The sequence below is a fragment of the Diceros bicornis genome, chromosome 7, assembly GCF_020826845.1.
Source record: "Diceros bicornis minor isolate mBicDic1 chromosome 7, mDicBic1.mat.cur, whole genome shotgun sequence".
Classification (NCBI taxonomy): domain Eukaryota; kingdom Metazoa; phylum Chordata; class Mammalia; order Perissodactyla; family Rhinocerotidae; genus Diceros; species Diceros bicornis.
The window spans coordinates 88,154,996-88,180,213 of record NC_080746.1 but is presented as its reverse complement, the minus strand read 5'-3'; the positions used below and the strand labels follow the sequence as shown (position 1 = coordinate 88,180,213).

The following is a 25,218-nucleotide window of genomic DNA, read 5'->3' as shown; positions in this document are numbered from 1 at the left end:
ATTCACCGTCTCAGCTCAACTACTGGCAACACTAGCTGTCAAAGCAAAGAAGGCTACATAGACGCCCAAAGGCTGGAAAGGCACCCGCAGGAGCGCTCTGCCACTTCCAGTTCCGTCAGGTGAGCTGCGTTTCACACTGCTCGAGGTCTAATCATAAAGTTTATTCTTCACAATGTATCATGTGGTTAGAGTTTTATTTTGACAGATCAGTTAATCAAGTGCTAGTTTAGTAAAAAATTTATTTTCATGAATCAGAAAATTACTGCAGTGTCTAACACAACCCCATTTATAAAGCTAAACTAACTCTAGCACTGAATGCATATTCTGGAAACACTGAAGCAAATCTGTATAGACAAAAATGGTTACCTCAAGATAGAACTGACAATAGAAATTCAATATATAACTAAATAAGATTTACTGAAAATAATGAAAAGTGTAGCACAGATACATCACACATAATTATAACCACATTTTCCTTGTGAAAAATACAACTATTAGTGAAATAAAATGTACAATTGAAAATTTTGCCAAAGGAAAAACAGTATAAAGGAAAATACTTTTCTTTGAGATAGGGAAAATAGTATGTCATTGTTTTTTTCATCACAATAAAATTTGACACAAAAAGCAGTCACAGAATTGCACCAATTCCACATCCAGTTTCCTGAACATGTTAAGAGTAAAAGGAGTTCGTAAAGCAGAATGCAGTTTCTGAATTTTATATTTTAAATTGATGATATTCTCATATAAAATGTCACATCACACCAGACTTGTTTTCATAATGTACAATACCTTCCATTTTGTGGCCAGACATGAATACAAACTTATGCTTTCTGCCACCTTTCTTTCATTCTGGTGTTTAGTCAGAGTCAGGAAAAAATAATCAAGTTACTTAAGTGTTATCTCTCTAGCAATAAAGAAAAATTATATTTAGTGCATGCTTCATCTTTTTTCAAAAAACATTTCTGAAAATAAAACTCAGTTACCCAATGGTTTACAAAATAGAAAAATCATTCATTAGGATACAAATGTGGTGGGATTTAGGTCCATTTCCAAAGGACTGCTTCCCCGACAGCACCACTGCCCTTCAGCAGAGATCACGACGCAGTTCCCTGATCAGAGCAGGCGGGCCTGTGGGAGACCACTGCTGACACTTGATTATCTGAGGCCATAGACCCTCTGTGACCACCCCCCTCCGCCATTTCATCAGTGCTATAAAATAGACGGCATTTTTGTGGAAATGTTAGGAACACTTCTGCTGAACATGATTTAGAAGTTCTCCAAATTTTTCAAATAGGTCTTCCACCCATTTTACATTTTTCATACAAAGTTGCACAATTTCTTCCTGTCCTAAATCTTCATTTTTTTTCTGCACAGAAGAAATCTAAAATAAAAAGAATTGTCACATTAGCTTATACTTATCACTTTATAAGCTCTTCATAAGGGCTTACTGTTTCCATATTCTGAATGAAAAGAGATTAATTAATTCACCTACAAGCATCAATCTTTTTTTAAAAATCTATCCATGGAAAAGGATTATTTCAAATAAATTTGGGTGAAGTCTAATCCTGTCATTTTTGGCTCCATGGGGGCAGGGAAGAAGGCTAGGAAAAGTAGTTCAAACTTTCTCAATTCCTTTCAATTGTGTTAAAAGCTGAATGGCAAATCTGGGGGTCAATTCTGCATTTGGGAGTACTGTAAAAGTAGTCAACATAATTACATGACCATCTTTACTTTCTCCTTTGCTAGATAGAGGTTAGATTTATGAACATCTTTCCATACCATCAAAGACGTCAGATATAGCCTTGAGCCAACTTAACCCTTTTTAGTTAAAAAACTGATAGGTAGTAATGTCTACAGCCATTTAACCTCTGAGCAAATTATTCCTTATATCCCATCCACAAAGTGGTATTACTATCATAAATAACTTCTGAGCAACTTAAATTATGGTATTTAAAAGTTACAATTAGATTTTAACTATCATTTCCTCATGCCAAGGCACAAAAAAAACCCATTTCTCTGCAATTAAGTAGGATAAGGCCATTCTAATGATAAGGAAGACAGCAGTGACTGAAATGAATTAAAGCAGGATCGTTGTACATTATGAGAGAGGAAAATGCAATAAAGGACCATTTATTATGGCAATGTAAAGCAAGCTCTAACAGCTTAAAAATATCACCACTTAAGCTCCTACAAAAGCTGATGAGCCTCAGATTAATAGATACAGTTTCCTTAAAGTTTGGAAAAATATACATTTCTTTTTTAAATAAGTGAAAAAATAATTACCTCATCTTTACATATCAGATAAACATGATATTTATAATGATGCAGTGAATGATATAAAGAATACAACTGTATTTTCTCTGGATCAACAGCAAACTCCTATAAAAAGAAAATAGTTCATAGATATATTTATTTCATGGAGTTATCTAAGCTAAGAATACATTTACAAAAATACTAGACCAAAAGTCTCAATGAAAATGACTTATATGGCTAGATATTAGCTTGTATTAATATCGACAAGAGGCTTATTCAAAATAAGAATTTAAATTGTATTTTAAAATCTTCATTCTTTTTCCTAAATCTAAATATACACTATTCCAAAAAATTAAACATTATAGAAAAATTTAAATAGTAAACATACAATATGACTTATAAAGTAAAAGAATCCTATAATCTCTTGCTTCAGAGATAAACAAGGTTAACAGTATGTTATACACTCTTCGATGTTCTCCCTCTACTTATATTAATAACACTAACTTTGTAAAGGGAAAGGAATCATGCTATACATATTGCTCTGCAAGTGTCTTTTTTATAACTAGTTTTTTATCTAACTATAACTTGGATATCTTTCTCTTTATTACATATACCCCACCCAATATAAATTATATGAGGGCGGGGATTTTTGACCTTTTTTGCACTGTTTTATTCCTAGTGCTTAGAACTGTATTTGGCACACCACAGGCATTCCAAACTTTTCATTGAAAGAACGAATGAGTCTACCTCTTCTCTGTGAAAAGTCCGTAGTATTACATTATCTGAGCGGCTCTTTATTTATCCAACCTCACTGGTAACACAACTGAATTGCTCTTACAATTCTGCATGAGCAAAGGCATGTTTTTCTGCATTTGTGAATGTTTCTACAGAATACATTTTTTATGTGGACTTGATATGTTGCTGTTTTCTGAAAAAGCAGTAATTTAGACTATATTTGAAAATGAATGAATTCCAATTTTAATAATTTTGCAGATATGGAATCCATATTGCATCTTATGAAAAGTGTGCACACTCACTTATCTGTAGGCATTTGTATCCAATGACAAAAAAAACTATATAAAAAATATAAATACAAGCATAGGATGATTCCCTGCTTATTAGTCTATTTAAAAAATTTGTGAGCACTTGCTATATGCCAGATAACGCACTAGGCAGTGGAGAAAAACAAAGAATAAGACTGAGTCTCTGTTCCTTAAGCCACAGCTGCCCATTTCTACCTGAAAAAACCTCACATTTAACAACAATATAGTAAAATGTTTGCTTATTTCAACGTTTTAAGTAGGAATATATTAACAACTGGAAAAGGTATAACTACGTCAATCAATATATACTTACTTGTGCAGATTTAGTGGTTGTCTTAGAAGTCCTTAGAGTTTTCTTATTATAAGCTTTGCCATTCATTTTGATTTTAGAAATGGCAGATCCCCCACTTTTTGCTTTAGAGTCTCGAGTAATTATTGTTAGTTCAGGAAAACTTTCCAAAGCACTCTTTAAAATCAAGCAAAAATAACTCACATCAGAAGAAAACTAATCTAAACTACTTCCAGCCTTAAAATTTATTTTTTAAAGTACAGAAATACATACATACATGTACATATACACACACACAAATATATGTGGGGGGACTGATGGATGTGGTAAATATATACAATATACATGTACATATACATACAAACATGGAGTGTAAACATGGCCACATATTCTTTGTGGCTCCTCCCATCAAAGCGTGGAATCTATTTCCCCATCCCTTGAATCTGGGCCAACCTTATGACCGGCTTTAAGCAACGGCCCATGACACTGTGGGGACTCCCAAAGGAGGCAGAGTTTCGAGTCATGCCTCTCCGGCTTCACGGCAGGGGAAAGAGGGACACATATAAGCTTCTTCAAAGCTCTACAAATTAAACCACTGTTAACACCCTGAAACTTGGCCAAGCCCTGCTATGAAGAATTCATCTGATCAGGGATGAGAACGAGAACAGGAAAACAAGAAGCATTATAATGCTTCTCTGGCCTCACCACTTCTCTCACTTCTTTTGACCACTGGAAAAGCAGTTGTGAGATGAGTCCAAAACAGCCTGATGAGTTTTCTGAGCACAATAACATAGTAGTTACCACTGATAATTTAGTGGCCATGTGGCAGAACCAATTCCAGTCCATTCTTTAAAACCTACTGGCATATTTATGCCCAACCTCCTCGGCAAATCATCTTGACGTGAAAAGCTACAAACAATAACTGAATCATATTTGTAGCTAAATGTAACTATTGTTTTAAAAAATTAAATTGAGCTACCAATATCATTTACTATTCTGACACTAAAAGGATTCAAGTGCTGCCATTATATTTATTATTCAGAATGTAGTTCTCACTTGATAAACTCAATTGTTTTATAAACAGTTACAACCTTCAAGGCCATTCTTTTCCAAACTCTGTTTGAGTGCCTAAGCATGTGGTATTGATCCCCGAAACAGGGCATTTTTTAACAAATAATCTAATTTTTTTAGATATAAGTGTAGGAGGGAACTAAGTTAAGTTTCATTTAATAGAAAGAAAAGAATCTTTTATTAATTTCTAGCTTCATTCTCTTTCTTAGATTATTTGTGCTTTTATTAAACACTTTGGTGCTTTCCATATAAAACATACCCAGACTCGAAAAATTTCGGACCCAGAATTACTGTTTACAATAAATAGAATTTAAAGACAATATATGGATTATAAATTTGGAAACAGTGAAAACTAGGTCAACAGAAATGAAAAGAGAAAATTTAAATAATCTTTCTAATAAGCACAAGATGCTAAAGATGACTGGAAGTACATGGAATTCAGATGAAAACCGAACATCATTAACTTCAAAAGGCTTTAGGATTCCTAAAATTACCAAGATCATCGTGGAAAATGGTGCTAATTATTTCTAAAAAACAGAAAATCTTTTATAATATACTGTTTGTAATATTTTACATCAAATCATTCTAACTTTTAATACGTGTATTTGGCTCTGAAAGGCAAATTGCTGTAAATAAAAACTGTAAAAATTAATAACTATAATTTCAAAATTAGAAATTTTGTGTTTTTTCTGTAACAATAAGAATATGAAAACTAATTTTTCAGTGGCTCGTCTCATAAGCTATTGCATAAGCTTAAATATCCACTAAATCTATTAACTTCTGAGTGGTGGCTTTTATTTTAATACAAATTACTAGAGAACTGGTTTGACATCTCTAAAAGTTAGCCAAAACCGGTCTTTTTTAAGATTTACTAACTTTTTAGAAAACACGTATCTAACAACACTCTCTTGTCTGCAGAACACATGATATTCCCCAAGGAGTATTTCATTTGAAGACAGCAGTTAAGCAGAAAATACTGGACTAGGAATCAGCAGAGCAGATGCTGAGCACTGGGCTTCTTACTAGCTTCTAACTGTCTCTCGGCAAGTGCGCGTCAGTGAGAACACAGGACGACCAGCAGAGTTGGGTGTCATTTACCTTTGAACTCAATCTCAGAGCCTTAATTTTCACCTAGTGAAAATGAAGTAAAGTTTCACTTTTACATGGAATTCAGATAAAATAGGGATGTGAAAAAGCTATACAAATTACCCAAAGGAGTTGAAAACATGTCCACACAAAATAAAACATGTACACACAATGTGTACAGCAACTTTATTGATAATTGCCAGGATCAGAAAGCAAGCAAGATGTCCTTTAGTAGGTGAATAGATAAACTGTGATCTATCCAGACAATGAAATATTATTCACTGCTAAAAAGAAATGAACCATCAAGCCATGAAAAGACATGGCAGAACCTTAAATGCATATTACTAAGTGAAAGAAGCCAATCTGAAAAGCCTACATACTGTACGATTCTAAGTCTATGACATTCTGGAAAAGGTAAAACTATGGAGACAGTAAAAAGATCAGTGGTTGCCAAGGGTTAGGAGGGAGGGAGGGATGAGTAGGCAGAGCACAGAGGATGCTCAGGGCAGTGAAACTACTCTGTGTGAGACCACAATGACGGGCACCTGTCCTTGTACATTTGTCCAAACTCTTGGAGTGTACAACACCCAGAGGGAACCGTGATGGAGATGTTGATAATGGGGGAGGTTGTTCACGTGTGGGGACGGGGTATATGGGAACTCTCCGTACATTCTGTTCAATTTTGCTGTAAACCTAAAACTGCTCTAAAAAATAAAGTCTATTTTAAAAAAAAAGCTGGGCTGGCCCAGTGGCATAGTGGTTAAGTGCTCGCACTCCGCTGTGGTAGCCCGGGCACGCACTGACACACTGCTTGTCAAGCCATGTTGTGGCAGGCATCCCACATATAAAAAAATAGACGAAGATGGGCACCGATGTTAGCCCAGAGCCCATCTTCCTCAGCAAAAAGAGGAGGATTGGCAACAGTGGTTACCTCAGGGCTAATCTTTCTCACAAAAAGAAAAAAAAAAAAAAAAAGGCAAGCTATATAAATATATAAAAAAACTTCTCCCAAGGTCAATATAATCAAATGATTCTACATGTTGTTATGCTATACTTTGAATAAGAAAAGCTGGAAATTTTTTGACTACTAAGTAGCTTCTATCATAACTTTTCTGAGTTTAGATTAGCTTATTGTTGTTCTGTTTTCCTGATAACACCAAAACCAATTTATAGTGCCAAGATATAGTAACAGATATATACATATCCCCTACTATTATGTATTAATATTAATTATGTAATAATTAATGTATTATGTATTAATTTTTCCTTAGATATTGGGTAAATATGGCAAGTAAAGGGAATTTTGATAACTGTGCTAAGGCCAATTCTCATTATTATAGGTGAAATGTGAAAATTTTGAAAAGGTTTAAAAGAAAAACAAGATTGGAATACAGTAGTTTAAAGGAAATACTTTTGAAAACATTTGGAAGTTATTATATAGAAGGAATATTAGGATATAAAAGCCTCAGAAATGAATTTAGGCAGAGACAAGCAAATGATTAACACTAAGAATGTGCCTAATACAATAAAAAGACAAGCTAAACAGATTCACAATGAATAAAAATCAAATTTTTTTTCGTTGGGTGAAAATTTTATAAAACTGAAAATGAATTTCATAAATTTTCCTTCCTATTATACTTAAGCCTATGATTGCCACTGAGTTTCGCTAATTAATCATCTGAAGGAAATACCTTGAATGACTGATCCAAATGGAGATTCACAAGAAGTCTCTTTCGGTTATCATTCAGCATGCTATCTATTTTTTTCATGTGAGGCAAAAGTAGCTCATCTAAAACAAGATAAAAATTTATTGTAACAGGATAAACTATCAACACAAAAACTTGTTAAAAATCCAACTTTTTCTTAGAACATTATTAAGACATTAGCCAAGTGAGAAAGAAGCAGCACAGTATGCTGACAGGATGACAAGTGCTGTGTTCTATCCCTGTCCCTGCCACTAGAACTGACTGTTGTACTACATGACCAGCGGGCGATCACCCACTTTCTCCAAACCTCATTTACCACCATGTAACAGCATTACAGGACATAAATTTATCTAACACTATAAAATTTTATGAAATACTGAGAATGATATTCTTAATTCACTGTAGTTTGGGCAAAGAAAAAGTAAGGGAAGAAAAATGATCAAAATCCAGTTTCAAAAATATAAGGGAAGAGTCAAAACAGTTATTTCAGAAAAAGGGAGACAAAAACTATGACAAAGATCCTACTCAAAGCTTTGTGCTTTTTCACTCCTAAAACTTTAAGCTCTTTTAAGAAAAGCACTTCCAGAGTGTAGGTTAATTACTTTTGGTGCTGTATTAAAGATTTTAGGTAAGTATACTGTTTCTTAATTTATCAGCACAATAACACATTTTTATAATACTAATTACCTTAAATGACTTTTCTGAAAATGTATCCTCAGAATCTGGTTACTAATTTCATAGCTGAATAAAATGTTTGGAGCACAAACAAGCACAGTGACCACTGAAAGAGCTCCTCCTCTAACTGAAGAAAAAGTCCTGAGTGAGGAGTGCTTCCTAAGGTCACTACAACACACCTGAGAGTCTTATCTTTCTAGTAGTGATTAAATCAATTCAAAGACTACAAGAGTTTTCATTTCACAAAAACAAGTTTTAAATATTTGTGGATTATTTTTAAATATTATAACCATTAAAATCTTTCCCCTTTATATTAAATGGAGAAAAATCAGAAAACAATGATAAGCAATAGAAAAAAAATCATTTAAAATACAACTGCCCAGAAATGACCACTAAAAAGAGATGTGTATTTTATGATGCCAGGAGTTTTGATTGACAGAGAAAACACTTAAAGGCAAAAAAGCCAACCTGGGGAATTAACTATTGGGTTTTAATCGTGGTTCTTCTATCACTAACTTGCTCTATAACTTTAGGAAATACATTTAATCTCTTTGAACCTTCATCTACAAAATAAATGTTTTAAACAAGGTAATCTCTAATGTCCCTTCCAGCTCTACATGATTCTAAAATGACTGATGTACAGATTACTGTCTCTGATTATATGGTCAAAAAAACAATGGAGGGGCCGGCCCTGTGGTTCAGCAGTTAAGTGCACATGCTCTGCTACTGGCGGCCAGGGTCGGATCCCAGGCGCGGACCAACACACCACTTGTCGGGCCATGCTGAGGCGGCATCCCACATATAGCAACTAGAAGGATGTGCAACTATGACATACAACTATCTACTGGGGCTTTGGGGAGAAAAAGGGAAAAAAAGGAGGAGGATTGGCAATAGATGTTAGCTTAGGGCTGGTCTTCCTCAGCAAAAAGAGGAGGATTGGCATGGATGTTAACTCAGGGCTCATCTTCCTCACCAAAAAAAAAAAAAAAAAAAAGAGCAATGGACCAGAAACTAAAAAACCTTAGATTTTAATCCTTTCTCTGCTACTTGCCAATTGTAGGCTCTTAAGCAAGTCAACTTAACCTCTTTGAGCATCCCTGTCTTCATCCACAAAACGGCTAAATTGTTCTGGGATTAAAGCAGAATAACTCATTTCCAAGTATGTGGAAATAATAAAACAATACATATTGTTAGGCATTGCTGTTGAAGTATATTGTTACTGACTATGCTTTCTTATTATCTTCTGATCTTACAACCATACAACTCATTTTGATAGAAGAAGGGTAATGGAAACTGACTCCTTAATCCTTTCATTCCTTCTTTTAGCTGTCCCTGGTGAATGCTATAGTAGCTGAAGGGTAAATATTAGTGAGCAGCATTATATATATTTTATACAGTTTATTTATATATCAACTTCATCCCTATTTTACTATAAGGAAAAATTAGTAAAGGAATAATATTAATGAATATAACCCAATGCATATATTGTTTTACTACTAATTGATCAGAAAATAATTACTCTGCGATGTAGCTTTTACTAGACACAAATATACAGTTTTAATCTTTACATCATTATTATCCAGTTCATCTTTCCAATTATTAGAAAACACAAAATATTGACATGTGGACCTTCCATGTAACACAGACATTGAGTGAAATATTATAAAGCTGATAAAGATTCTAAAATTGAAAGAAACTTATGGATAGTTACATAATTTTCCCATGAGTACAGATCAATAAAAATACATTCAATATAAAGTTATTCAAATATTCAGATAATTCATGAAAAGATATGACCATTCTATAGAAACAACAGATCATGAATTTGTATTAACTGACAACATATAGATACATATGACAAAAACCATACATTAAACACATAACTAACAGACAAGAATAACAAAGATCCAGGAAGCACTACTCAGCAGACTGTACCGTTGCTCTTCTCTAAGGCTTGCATTGTGTCAGGGTCCAGGGCAATGCTGACAAGCAATTCCATGTAGCTCTTAAAGGTCTCCTTCATCGCTCTTGTGTTCAAAAAACGAGTGACAAACGGAGCTGGAGGATCAAATTCTGGGAAGGAGAAAAGACGAAATATTCAATATTCCTTCCTGACAACCTATGAACACTTTTCTCCATAAAAAGAGCCTACAAGCAGATTAAACATTGTAGATAACACTTCTCAAAATTCAAGGTTCTCCCCTCTGCCTTTAAATACCCTGAGTGAGAGACTCTCAAAGCTTCTTTGCACATTACAATCACTGGAAAGCTTTTAAAAAAAACCAAAAATCCAGATTTCTGTACTTATTAAGACAGAATCTTTTTTGGGGCAGGGGTGGTGGTAGTGGTGATGAAGCTTAAATACTCTACTTTACAAAAAGTTCCCAGGTAGCTCTGAAGCCTGACACAAGCCCAGCATAGGAACCTGCTTCTCCTCCCTGGCCTACCACAGACATCTGCTGCGAGGCTGTGCTACTCCAGAAAGGATGCTCTCTCTATATTTAGGCAGTAAAGACATAAGACATCCAAGGTATGAGTTAATATATAGATATCTCTTCTTTTTACTTCCGTACCTAAATTACTGTAAAATTCTGGTCTAGAGCCAAGACATAAAAAAAGATTTTTTTTTGTAAACATAGACCATGCATAAAGAAAATTTCACTCAAATTCAATGGCAAGAACTGTAAGATTAGAAGTGTCTCAATTTTGACTTTTTCATTCAGATATATAACTATTTTTACAGCCTTTAACAGCAGTTTTTTTTTTTTTTTTTTGAAGGGGGTGAGGAAGATTGTCCCTGAGCTAATATCTGTGCCCACTTTCCTCTACTTTGTATGTGGGACGCACTCACGGCATGGCTTGACGAGGAGTGCATCGTTCCGCGCCCGGGATCCAAAACCGTGAACCCCGGGCTGCCAAAGCAGAGCTCACGAACTTCACTACTATGCAACCAGGCCGGCCCCTAACAGCAGTTCTTAAAGTATGGTCCAATGACCTCTTGGACCCCCAAGACCCTTTCAGGAGTCTCTGATGTCAAAACTGTTTTCATAACAATATTAAGATGTTATATATCTTTTTCACTCTGCTGACATTTATAAAAGTAATGTTGGATAAAACCGTTGGTGCCTTACTTAGCATGAATCAAGGCAGTGACACCAAACTGTACTAGTAGCCATATTCTTTGCCATGACTTTGTTATCTCACTGCCATGCATTTGAAGGGAAAAAAAGCTAGTTTCACTGAGAAATAGTCCCTGATGAAGCAGTAAAAATTATTAATTGTATTAAATCTTTACTCTTAAGCAAATGTCTTAATATTCTGTGTGACGAAGTGAGAGGTCCACATAAAGCACATCTGCTACAAAGTAGGGTGGCCATCTCCAGAAAAAGCATCCACGCAATTGTTTGAGTTACAAAATAACCCAGCCACTTTTTTCCCCATGGGACACCATTTTTATTTGAAAGAATGACTGACAGACACACTATGCCTATACAGACTTGGGTACTTAGCAGACATTTTCTTAAAAATTAATGGAGAAAACCTGTCACTTCAAGGAAAACAACTGACAGTATTGTTGCTAATGATAAAATTTGAGGTTTCAGGTGAAAATTAGAATTCTGGAAAATTTGTATCCACCACTGTGAGGCTGACAATGTCCCAATACTTAAAGACATCATTGATGAGATCAGTAGTGGTATTAATATATGTTATTTCTTGATACTGTAAAAATGCATGGCCTAAACGTAAGAGCTAAAACCATAAAACCCTTAGAAGAAAATATAGGGGTAAATCTTCATGACCTTGGATTTGGCAATGGATTCTAAATATGATACCAAAAGCACAAGCAATAAAAGAAAAAAATAGATAAATTTGGCTTCGTTAGAATTTCAAAGTTTTGTGCACCAAAGGGCACTATCAAGAAAATGAAATGTCAATACACAGAATGAGAGAAAATATTTTCAAATCATATATCTGATAGGGTTTAATGTCTAGAATACATAAAGAACTCTTACAACTCAAGTTCAAAAGGAGAAATGATAAAATTTTAAAATGAGCAAAGGATCTGAATAGACATTTCTCCAAATAAGATAAGCAAATGGCCAGTGAGCAGTGAAAAGATGCTCAACACCCTAAGTCGTTAGGGAAACACAAATCAAAATCACAATGAGATACCACTTCACACCTACTAGAATGGCTATAACCAAAAAAAACACAAAATAATAAGTGTTGGTGAGGATGTGAAGAAATTGGAACCCCCATGCATTGCTGGTGGGAATGTAAAATGATGCAGCCACTGTGGAAAACAGTTTGGTGGTTCCTCAAAAAGCTAAACATACAATTATCATATGACTCAGCAATTCCACTCCTAGGTATATACCCAAAAGAATTGAAAGCAAGAACACAAACAGATATTTGTATGCCAATGTTCATTACACATTATTTACAATGGGCAAAAGGTGGAAACAACCCAAGTGTCCATCAACAGATGAAAAGATAAACAAAATGAACACACAATGGATAAACTTACAATGGAATAGTATTCAGCCATAAAAAGGAATGGAAGTTCTAATACATGCTATAACATGGACGAACTTTGAAAACATTATACTAAGTGAAATAAGCCAGACATGCTTATATGAGACATTTAGAGAAGGCAAATTCATAGAGACAGAAAACAATAAGAGATTACCAGCAGCTAGGAGAAGAGGAGTATGGGAATTATTGCTTAATGGTTACAAAGTTTCTGTTTCAGGTGATGAAAAAATTTTGGAAATAGATAATGTTATACAAACAGTGTGAATATAATTAATGCTACTGAATTGTACACTTAAAAATGGTTAAAATGGCAAATTTTATGTTATATATACTTTACCACTAATTTTTTTAACTTTTTTTTTTTTTGAGGAAGATTGGCCCTGAGCTAACATCTGTTGCCACTCTTCCTCTTTTTTCTTTTTTCTCCCCAAAGCCCCAGTACATAATCGTGTATCATAGTTGTAGAGTTGTAGCTCTTCTATGTGGGATGCTGCCTCAGCATGGCTTGATGAGTGGTGAGTAGGTCTGCGCCCAGGATCCGAACCAGCAAACTCAGGGCCACCAAAGCGAAGGCATGAACTTAACCACTATGCCACCAGGCCGGCCCCCACAATTTTTTTAAATGTGAAAAAAATTAAATAGAATATGTACATTAATGAGCTAAAAAACATTTTCACATGACCAATGAATAATGTTACAAAATCATTCATGGATGAAAGAAACATTCAAAGGGTAAGACAAACCAATAGATTTTAATGTAACAAGTATGAAAAGTTGAAGAAACTACCACTTGTCAAGTTTATCATATAAAAAACTTGAGTATCAAATAAAAATATCCATAATTATCTGAAAAGGTAATTAAAATACTCCTCCCTTTCCCAACTATGTATCTATGTAAGGTTGCGTTTTCTTCATATGCTTTAACGAAAAAAAAATATAATAACAAACTGAATGTACAAGCTAATTTGAAAATGTTACTCTTCTAACTAAACACTGTTAGTTTAGAAAAATACAGTTGTTAAAAAATACTAAAATAATATGTAATGGGTTTAATTTTAATAATTTTTTTAATTTAATTGCTATTCGGTAAATATCAATAGCTATAGCCCACAAAAACAAAAGTGTTTTGGAATACTCAATAAATGTGACGATTATAAAGAAGTTTTGCAACAAACACTTTGAAAACCAGCCTAATAAATCTATGTTTATTATCAATATTGGCTTTCTTTTTAAGAAGTACTAAAAATGCTTGCCTATTAGTGACACCTAGTGGCAACTCATTTGAGGAAGCTGTATAATGGAGTGCAAATTCAGAATCCAAACTTCTCTATTCTGAACAGTAGGCAGGAATGTGAACAGCAAAAGTGACATATAATGCCTTCCATACATACTCAAAGCATTGCATTTCTTTATAAATTATGATGTGCACACTTCTAAACAGCAGTTCATAAGTAGCTTTTAAAAACAATAAAGTAGACTTCTGCACTGAAGAATTTTTATTATGATTCTATTTCTATTCAAAATATCTCTAAGGTCAGCTCCCAAGCAATGATACTTGTAACGACAGAAATCATCCCGGACATCAAGCTCAACAGTATCCACAACACCCATTTCGTCATTCAAGTTCTGCCAAAATTATATCCTGAATTTCTCAAATGTGTCTCCTCTCCTCCATCCCTGTTGCCACAACTTATGTTCAGACTTTCAATTTACACCTGAACTATGATGTCTTATAATTCAAATTCAGATTTTACCATGTTGCTCCCTCATTAACTCCCTCCAAGGACTCTCGTTACAGAGAGTAGGATCCCAAGCTTTTTAGCTTTAGCATGGCAAGCACAACCTTCCATCATCCTTTCATCTTTTCCTGCCTACCTTCAAGTTATGCTCTAGAAGAAGAAGGGTCAACCATCTTTTTCTGTAAAGAGATAGATGGTAAATATTCGAGGTTTTAAGGGTGAAACGCTTTCTGTAGCAACTACTCAAATCCGCCACTGTAGTGGGAAAGCAACTGAATGAAAATATGTAAATACATTGGTGTTCCAACAAAAATTTATTCACAAGAATAGCCATCAGATTTGGCCCACTGGCCATAGTTTGGCAACCTCTGCTCTACACCACTGACCTGCTTGAAATCTCTTGCACATTTTACACAAGTTTGACGGCTAATGGAATGTGCGCTGGTATATTCTTGGATTTTACAACTATCCCAAGTTTACTTTCTAATAAAGTAAATATCAATATATATAGCCTACATAACTGCTCTTTGGTGTCTTCAACAGTTTTTAAGAATGTGAAAGGGTTCTAAGGTCAAAAATTTTGATAATTGCTAATCTATTTCAACATTCTCACTTTATAAAAGAGAAAACTAAGGCACCTCACTTAGTCATGTGCAACTGGCTGGCTGCTGGCAGATACAGAGAAGTATGCATTATATTGTAAAATTAATAAACATATTCATTTCACATGGAAGTATATATCATTATATACATTACTACATCCTATTAACTACAGTTTCACAGTTGCTGCTTCCTAGGCTTGTTGTACTCTTTTCTTCTAGCATAAACATAGACTAAGAAGTTTGGAACCAGAGGATTCTTAGTCAACCAACTGATCTAATCCCCATCCTACCAAGAGAGGTGAGATAACTGGCCTTACTCAGGCTAGAACTCATTTTACTGCATTTTCTATTTTACAAGCCTGTATGTGTGGGCAAATTGTGCTTTCAGCTGATGTGTTCAGGAAACGTGAATTTATTTTTACAAAAACCTAAGCAGAACTTAATTAGATAGCTAAATCCTCTAAAAATAAATGAATTTTGAATTGTCAGCGTCACTGTTCCTCTCCACTCATGCAAATCATCAAAAGTTACCCAGGTATTCATGTCACGGAGAACTCACCCTCATTATCACTACTACTAGAATGGATCTCAGGAGATGAGTCAGATTGGGAGGATGAAAACTCTTCTTTCCATTTCTTCCGTTTCTTTGGTGGTGGCTCAGCCTTTACTTTTAGCTGTTTAACTTTGGGTTTCAAGGAAGGGGTTTTTGTGGTTGTAGTTTTTGGTGCTGGAGGATCAGAAGTTTTACTGCTACTACTTGGCTTAGACTGAACAGTTCTGCAACGTTACAAACAAACTTCATTAACACTGAAATATTATTAAATTAAAATAAATTAGACAAAGAAAAAAAAAAAAGAGAAACAGTGAACCTCGCCAACATCTCCAAAATCAAGTCCAAGTCCTATACATCTCCAATGGTGAGTCCCTCAAAATTCTCTTGAAATACTCTTTAATCACTGACATTCAATATTCAATTAAAAGACTATTAATTCAATCCCTATTTCTCTCTCTTCGCTCCTCCTCTCCCTTCATGAACTCATTTTCCTTAGTGTGAGGCTGCACAACAGACGATCAACGGGCTTTGGGAAGTTATGTATGATAAACCCTTGATAGCCACATCTAGCTCTGATCATCAGAAACTCTCACAGGCTCCAGTGGTGCCAGGTTTTGATTTAGAGACCCAACTACATCTGTCATAGAGCCCCTGAAGGAGATGTGCTGTATGCCAGTCCTAGAGATTTGAGTGGATAAAATTCCATCATAAGAATAGGTGGGCTGCTTCCAGTTAAGTTGGAACCTTAATTACACTCGATCTTCCTAGCACTAGACTGAGAATATCTAGGGTCACACTCCCTTTCCCGTACAGATCACAAGGAATGTGGCCAGGTCAGTTATCTTCCAGATTCATGGTCCAGAAAGCCCAGAGTCACATTAACACACGTGATAATTCTACTATACACTTGCCTAGTAATGTACAGGACTTACAGTTTTTTCTCACAATTTATTTCATTTTAAATTTAACACTCCATTATTATTTTCATTTTATGGATAAAAAGGGAGGTTCAGAAAGGTTGTCTTACTACAAATATATTACATAAGAAAATAAATACCTGACAGTTTGTGAAGGCTTATTTCTTGGCTTTTTGGAACACACTCTGACATATTCCTTTTTGTTGGTGTTTTCAATGAACTTCACATATATCCTTTTGTATTTATTCTTTGCATCTCCAAAATATCCAAGGTACTAAGGAAAGAAACGCTTTGAATTACATAATTATACATTCTGTACCTAAAATATTACTTTGTCAGCTTGATTGACTATCATATAGCCATCCTTCAAGTTTTTCAAATGCAGCTCTGGCCAGACTAATTGCACGTGAATAAAAATGATCCCAGCCTCATTCTTAACTACAAGCCCAAACACTGAAGTAATCTTGTTTGGCTAATCATCAGATGCTTACTTACTCAATGCTATTAAACTACTTAAGGACAAAAGAATAACTTCTGTAAGTCTTACGGTACATCAAGATATTTGACTGGTAGAATAATCAATATAAGAGAGTCTGAGTTTATCTGAACTCTTCACAAACTAATACTAATTCCTCTCCTTTATTTAAAAAAAAAGAAAAGGGGCCTGCCCGGTGGCATAGCAGTTAAGTGCACGCACTCTGCCGCAGTAGCCCAGGGTTCGCAGGTTCAGATCCCGGGCGCACACCAATGCACCGCTTGTCAAGCCATGCTGTGGCGGCGTCCCATATAAAGTGGAGGAAGATGGGCACAGATGTTAGCCCAGGGCCGGTCTCCCTCAGCAAAAAGAGGAGGATTGGCAACGGATGTTAGCTCAGGGCTGATCTTCCTCATTAAAAAAAAAAAAAAGGAAAGAAAAGGTTAAGCAACAGTATAAAGTGATTTAATTTTAAGTAGCTGGTATTTACACACTGAATTTAAGATCAGACTATTAGAGTATCATATACTCTGTAGTTCAAATTTTATGCTATTTTATATCAGAAATGCTCAATATAAAATACATTTAAATTTAAATCATTCTATATTTTCCCCAAGGATCACTGTCAAAAAATAGAAAGGCTAATGTAAACAAGCATTTTACTTACACTGTTAGTAGCAGCAAATTCTCTTTGCCCATCTCGAATTTCTGGAACAAACTTCTGTAATAAAGCTTTTTGTACTTTCCAAATAGCTGGGGGTTCTTTTCCTGTTTTTAAAGCCTCCTGTAATAAGCAGAATTAATCACATTTATAAAAACTAGAACATATATCTAGATTTATAGAATCTTAGAGCTGAAAGGAATCTTAAGGACCTGTCTAGCTCAACCTCTTAGCTTTTACCTAGCTGAACTTTTGCAATAAGTCTCATAAGCTGGCTACTCAGTCTCTGCTTAAATTCTTCCAGAAATAGGGAGCACATCACCCTTTCATATAGCTACTGGAAAGTTTTCCTCTAGTGATATTATCATACATTATTTATGCAATTTTATAATATTATGTACATATTCAAAAAGACTAGAAACAAATATGCTAAAATATTAACAGTAGTTAACTGTGAATGGAAGGAACATAGATTAATTTGAATGTTATATTCTTAATTGTACTTTTTAATGTCATTCCTCTCCACCCCAATTAAAAAGTAAAGTCAAAAACAAGCATACAAAAACCCAAGAATCGGTTTTCTTAAACATAGCTAAAATTTTCTTGTATGACATTGTAACATTCTGTTCATGGTTTTTACAATTTGAAATTATGAAAATAAGTCTAATTCTACTTTACATTATATTCCTGTTATTTTCTTTAAACTTTTAAATGAGATAAATGACCATTTTCTCCAAAGTCCTAATAATACAATGAGTTGGGAGCTTTGAAAAAAATTAGCATTTCAAAAACTGCTCTACTAGTACCTAAATGCAACATACTGACTAGTCAGAAATACATAAAACTCAGACATAAATTAAAATTATTTTAAGCTATTTTCTTTTTCAAAATATCTCATATCTACTAGTTTATTAACAATTATGACAACTTAGAATAATTATAAAAACATAGCTTTTTGCAATTCAAGCTAGATGCATCCTATTAAAGCGATCAAGAAGGCTATCATAGGGCACTCCCATTAAACTATGACCTTTACACCTGTGAACATTCTCATTACCTTAAAAGTCTCTATGTCTTCTATCTTTACCACAAATTCATCACGCTCCCTGTATTGGCCTTCTCCGCCGCTTTCCATGTTTTCCTCATCTGTAAAACCTTCTACGGCAACAGAGTCCTGTCCTTTTGCAAATTGGTCTGAAGGAAGACCATCAAGTTCGATGGGCTTTGAGGGTTCTGTAGAGTTTATATTTTCCAGGATATTTACTGCAGATGAAGGAGAGTAGAGAGGTTCTTGCTTAACTGCACCTACAGTGGTGGGGGAAGCAGTAGCAGTGCCAGTGGTAGTGGCAGTAGGGCTAGTAGTTGCCACTTGTAGGGCTTCTGAAACTAGATCAAGCAAATGCAAATCAGTCATACAAATAAGCATTTACTTGTTTTGAGTAAAATCTGAACAGTTTAAAAAGAAAGACTTGATTATTTTTGTCATCAAATTATTTGAAACAATGGAAATCACAGTAAGAAATTTAAAAAATGGTACTTAATCTCCAACAATCAAAGTGGTGAGAATTACATCTTGATGACAAGCAGACTGAGAACCTCCACCGACCTACACTTAACCCCCAAGTCCACTTAAGTAGCACAAGGATAGAGACACAAAAGTGATGCAAGACAAGGAAAGGTCAGCAGACCAAAGCCGTGAAGAACTCCTAGACGAAGAAAAGCCGACTGGATATGAGAAAGGAAAACAGCACCCCCCAAAATACTTTGAAACAGCACTAGAAGCTACAGAAATAAAAAGGACTATAAAGTAATAATAGGAAAAACTGTATGCTAACAAATAACTTAGATGAAATGGACAAATTCCTAGAAAGACACAAACTACCAAAAAGGACGAAAGAAGAAACATCTGAGTAGACCAATAACAAGTAAAGAGAATAAAAGAAATTTCAAAACATCCCACAAAGATAAGCACAGGCCCAAATGGGTTCACAGGTGGGTTCTGCCAACAATTGAGTAAGAATTAATACCAATCCACCATAAACTCCAAAAAATAGGAAGAAACACTTCCCAACTCATTTTATGAGGTATTAGTCCAATACCTAAACCAGACAAATTTTTTCCAAAATTTCAAAACTTACTACAAAGCTACAGCAATTAAGACAGGGTGATGGGAGCATAAGGATAGACACATAGATCAATAGAGTACAATGAAAGTCCAGAAATAAACTCTTATATTTACAGTCAAATGACTTTCAACAAAGGCGCCAAAGCCATTCAATGGGGAAAGAATGAATAGTCTTTTTAACAAATGGTGCTAGGACAAGTGGATAATTGCATACAAAAGAATGAAGTTGGATCCCTTCTTCACATCATATACAAAAATTAACTGAAAATGGATCATAGACTGAAATGTAAAAGCAAAAATTATAGAACTCTTAGAGGAAACATAGGCGTAAATCTTCATGACCTTACAAGTAAGTAGCAAAAGAAAAAATAAACAGGACTTCATCAAAGTTTAAAACTTGTGCTGCAACTGATGCCATCAAGAAAGTGGAAAGATGACCCACAGAATGGGAAGCAATGTTTAAAAATCATATATTTACCAGAGATTTGTATCCAGAATATATAAAAGAACTCTTACACTTCAATAATAAAAAGACAAACAGCCCAATTTAAAAAGTGAGCAGAGGATCTGAATAGACATTCGTCCAAAGAAAATAAAAAATTGTCAATAAGCACATGAAAGGCCATTAGCCATTAGATCAAGGCAACCTCACACCTACTAGGATGGCTACAATTACAAATACAGACAGTAACCTGTTAGCAAGCATGTGGAGAAACTGGGACCCTTGTACATTAGCTGGAGGGAATGTAAAGCGGTACAGCCACTTCGGAAAACAGTCTGGCCATTCCTCAAAATGTTAAGCATGGACTTATCACATGACCAAGGAATTCCACCAGGTAGAATTCCACCAATTTTGAATTTCACCTTCTAGAGAAATAAATTTTAAAAACAAAATTCCACACAAATACTTATATATGAATAGCATTATTCATAAAATAGCAGCATTATTCATTATTCATAAAAGTGGGAAAAAAAACAAATGTCCATCAACTGATGAATGGGTACACAAAATGTGGTATATCCACATTATTGGGGAATAAAAAGGAATGAAGTACTGATACATGCTACAACATGGATAAACCTTGAAAACATTATGCTAAATGAAAGAAGCCAGTCACAAAAGGTCAAATATTATATGATTCCTTTTACATGAAAGGTCAAAAAGGTAAATCTATGGAGAAAGTAGATTAGTGGTTGCCTATGGCTGGGTGTGACTGATAATGGGTTTCTTTTTGGATGATGAAAATGTTCTAAAATTAGACTGTGGTCACGGTTGCACAACTCCATGAAACCAGTGAATGGTACACTTTAAATGGGCGGATGTTATGGTATGTGAATTATAATTTAATAAAACTGTTCACAAGTACTTCGAAGGCTAAAGCTGATAGAGGAACTCTGGGTTGAGAAACAAATACAAAGAGCATGTAGCATTCTAGTGGTAATTTTGAACAGTGCTCATGAACTAAAATAATAATATATTTAATAATAATAATAATAAGTAAACAAAAGCAGGAAGGCCAGTAATCTCCTTGCTTACACTGAGCTGTAGGCAGCAGGAGTATTTGATCATGGGCTAAAATGCAAAAGCCATTCCCTGAAGAAAGTGCACTCTGCCTACAGTGGTGGAGGCATTGAGAGGGAATCAAAGTGGAGCCTGAGGCAAATCCAGACTTATGAAACACAGAAAAAATAGAAAAGCAGATTTGCAAGGGAAATAAGTGAACTAAAGTGCTTGGCAATGAGAGTAGAGCTCTCCTTATTCTAGCTCCCTAGCATTAGGGAGAGGAGGGACTGGGGGTCCAGCAGCTGTCACCAGCCAGCCTACCTGTTCTGTACCCCAAATTAAAACAATCCTCATACAATTCCTCCCAATCAAGGGGAGAGGCCTATTGAGGAAATACAGATGAATAATCTAATCATTAAGTCATTAAGCTGTACATCTTAAACTCATACAGTTGCATGCCAATTATATCTCAATAACACTGGGGAAAAATAATCTAATCATGTTAGGAACCCATACTACAGAATTTTATCCTACTGCAATATATTTTTAAGCTACTATAACTACACTATCATACTTTTCTGCCTCAAAAATGTCTATAAACGGAAATCGACTTTTCATGTCTTATGACTAGAAGGCTCTAAATATTAAACATTTCTAACACTATAATAATTGAACAGTAGATCCAAATTAATATTTTTTCGAATCTAATGTAAAAAGAATGCTTCTTTGGGGTGGATGTGGCATTTAAAAATTATTCATTTACAGATCCATGGGAGAATATTACATATTGAGATAGGTTTTACAACCAATTTTATTTTTGTCCTTCACTTTTATTGATATAAGAACTGAGAGGCCGGCCCCGTGGCTTGGCGGTTAAGTGTGCGCGCTGTGCTGCCGGCGGTCCGGGTTCGGATCCCGGGTGCGCACCGACGCACCGCTCCTCTGGCCATGCTGAGGCCGCGTCCCACATACGGCAACTAGAAGGATGTGCAGCTATGACAGACAACTATCTGCTGGGGCTTTGGGGGAAAAATAAATAAATAAAATCTTTAAAAAAAAAAAAAGAACTGAGAAACCTTGACACTGTCGAGAAACCAGCAATGTCACTAAATTTTGAAAATACTTTCTAAGTTATACGGCAAAAAAAAAGCACACAGCTATCTATGACCAAAAGCAGAGATACTGCCACCAGCAGACCCTCAGAAAAGGAAACTGTCAAGGACAGGCTTTAGTCATAAGAAATGTGATGCCAAAGAGAAGACATCAGGTGCAAGAAGAGTGAAGGGCAACATGGTAAACACGTAAGTCTAAACAAACATTGACCATCAACACCATGAATGACCTCTTGTTGAGTGTTAGAAAACAAGAACTAAAATACATAGTAACAGTAATATTAAAGTTAGGAGGGATTAAATGGAGTTCTAGTGTTCAGAAGTCTTTATATTATCCAGGAGGAGAGTAAGATACTAACACATTTTGAGAGGCTGACAATGCATATTGTAATTTCTATTATAACCAGGAAAAGAAGATAAATATTTCATCGAAATAATCAGGGGCGGGAGAGTAGGTAAGGATAGGAATAAAACAAGACTAACCACATATTGATGATTATTGAAACTGAATGATGCATAAATTGGTTTAATTATGCCAATCTCTGTATCTTCACGTTTGAAAATTTTCATAATAAGTATTAAGTAAATATTTTTCTAAAAAGAATAACTTCCAAATTAGTAGAGGGAAAAATGTATCAATACTGTATGATACTGTTTATATGAAGTTTTAAAACAAGCACAACAAAATAACAGTGTTTAGGGATGCATACACAGGTGGTAAATTACAAAGGAAAAGCAGGAATCGATTACCATACAACTCAGATAGTGGTTAGTTCTAGATGTTATGAGTTGGGTTTAATTTAATAGTCAATTTATTGTTTACTTTTTTGCTTTCTAGTGAGTAGCATTTAACACCATAAATTTCCTTCTTTACCCCACATTCTTGGCATATCCCACTGGTTTTAAAATATAATGTTCCACTGTCTTTTCTAAGTAGTTTGTCATTTCAATTTTGGTTTCCTTTTCAAGCCACAAGTTATTTAGAACAAGTTATTAGAAATTATTTAAAAGTTTTAAAAATAAAAACTAATTTTTATTTCTTTGTTTCTTTCTTTTTTCTTTCATCTATTCTTTTACAAAATTATTGCATTGTGATCAGAGAATATGGCTTAAATAATGTCTACATTTTCAAATTTATGCAAATTTTATGTGTTTTCCTTATGTATGTTATATTCCCATAAGTGAGTTATATTTCACAAGAGTAAATGTTCTTAAAGAAGAAAATAAAGATATGGAAAAATATACTAAAAATGCTAACTAAAAATTAGCATGGCAATATTAAAAACAGAAATGGGAAATTAAATAGGAAAAAGGGCGATTTTATTATGATAAAAGGAAATTTAACTGTAGTAAAATTTTAAGTACCCAATTACTTGGGTTAAACACGTATCAAGTACAGGCCAGCCCAGTGGTGTAGCAGTTAAGTGCGCGTGCTCCGCTTCAGCAGCCCAGGGTTCTCAGGTTGGGATCCCAGGCACGCACTGATGTACCACTTGTCAAGTCATGCTGTGGCAGCGTCCCATATAAAGCAGAGGAAGATGAGCACGGATGTTAGCCCAGGGCCAATCTTCCTCAGCAAAAAGAGGAAGATTGGCATCGGATGTCAGCTCCGGGCTAATCTTCCTCACACACAAAAAAGACAACATATCAAGTAGAGCCAGCCCTGATTGCCTAGTGGTTAAAGTTCAGCGCTCACCGCTTCAGTGACCCAGGTTTGCTTCCTGGTCGCAGAACCACACCACCTGTCTGTCAGTTGCCATGCTGTGGCAGCAGCTTACATAGAACAACTAGAATGACTTACAACTAGCATATTCAACCATGTACTGGGGATCTGGGGAGGGGGAAAAAAAAACGTATCAAGTAAACAGTATTAGAAAAACAATAAAACATAATTGGAAACTTAATTGGAACACACCTTTTCCAGGAATCAACAGATCAAGCAATCTAAAAACAAATAAGGATAGGGAGGATTTTTTAAAACTTTATTATTAAAAATTTCAAACATACACGAAAGTAGAGAATACAAACCTTCATGTACCATAACCCAGCTATAACAACCACGAACACTTTGGTATACTTGTTTCATCAACCTGTCATCCCTTTTATATTTGCTGGGATAGTTTAAGGCAAATTCTAGATCTATCATTTACCTCTAATATATACATATACATTTTCTTAAATAACCTAATGTCATTTATTAGGTTAAACAAAAAATAAAGAAGATATAAAGAATTTGAGCAATATTACCAAATAAAATCTATTAAATAAAATCTATTAGCACTCATGGAATATTTATAAAAATTGACCACTTATCAAGCCACTAAAAAAATTTCCATAAATTTCAAAATGCAGGCATTATTTAAGCCATATTCCCTTAACCACAATACAATAAAGCCATAAATTAGTAATAAAAGAATATCAAAAAAACAACAACAAAAACCTAGGAAACAGGCAAAAACTCACCATCCTTAATAACTCTTGGATTGAAAAGGAAATCAAAACTGAAATGACAAACCATTTAGAAAGGACAGTGAGAGCATTACAAATTGAAAACAAAAGGCAGAGCAAGAGTGTGGTGCCAAGAAGAAAACTTACACTTTAATGTCATTCATTAGAAAGCAAGCAAATAACAAAAATAAACTCATTATTAAACTCAAGAAGCCAGAGAGAGAATATTAAATTGAACCTAGGGAAAATACAAAAAAAGAATTCACAGAAGCAGAAATTAAGAAAAAGTGAGTAAAAAAATGATAACAGGAGCAAAAAAAGAAAAGGACACTGGTTCTTTGAAAAGAACCATTAAATAGGCAAACCTTTCACAGACTCATAAGGAAAAGGATTCAAATAATCATTTGGAGCAAGAAAGAGAAC

General features: G+C 34.8%; 1 protein-coding gene across 4 annotated transcripts in view; it reads right to left on the bottom strand.

Moving 5' to 3' along the window:
* Positions 1–391: 391 nt before the first annotated feature.
* The window catches only part of QSER1 (glutamine and serine rich 1), an 87,389-nt gene continuing 62,562 nt past the window's right edge, over positions 392–25,218 (bottom strand). The window contains exons 5-13 of one of the 4 annotated variants that reach the window (XM_058546202.1): positions 18,664–18,992; positions 17,613–17,729; positions 16,611–16,744; positions 15,560–15,777; positions 10,059–10,196; positions 7,434–7,531; positions 3,610–3,762; positions 2,284–2,379; positions 392–1,381 (exon numbers count right to left, since the gene is read on the bottom strand). In XM_058546202.1, the coding sequence (XP_058402185.1) occupies positions 1,241–1,381; positions 2,284–2,379; positions 3,610–3,762; positions 7,434–7,531; positions 10,059–10,196; positions 15,560–15,777; positions 16,611–16,744; positions 17,613–17,729; positions 18,664–18,992 (1,424 nt within the window). In that variant the 3' untranslated portion in view covers positions 392–1,240. Of the gene's footprint in view, positions 1,382–2,283; positions 2,380–3,609; positions 3,763–7,433; positions 7,532–10,058; positions 10,197–14,534; positions 14,578–15,559; positions 15,778–16,610; positions 16,745–17,612; positions 17,730–18,663; positions 18,993–25,218 lie in introns of those variants that run through there. The other 3 variants (XM_058546203.1, XM_058546204.1, XM_058546205.1) reach the window with 3 other exon arrangements.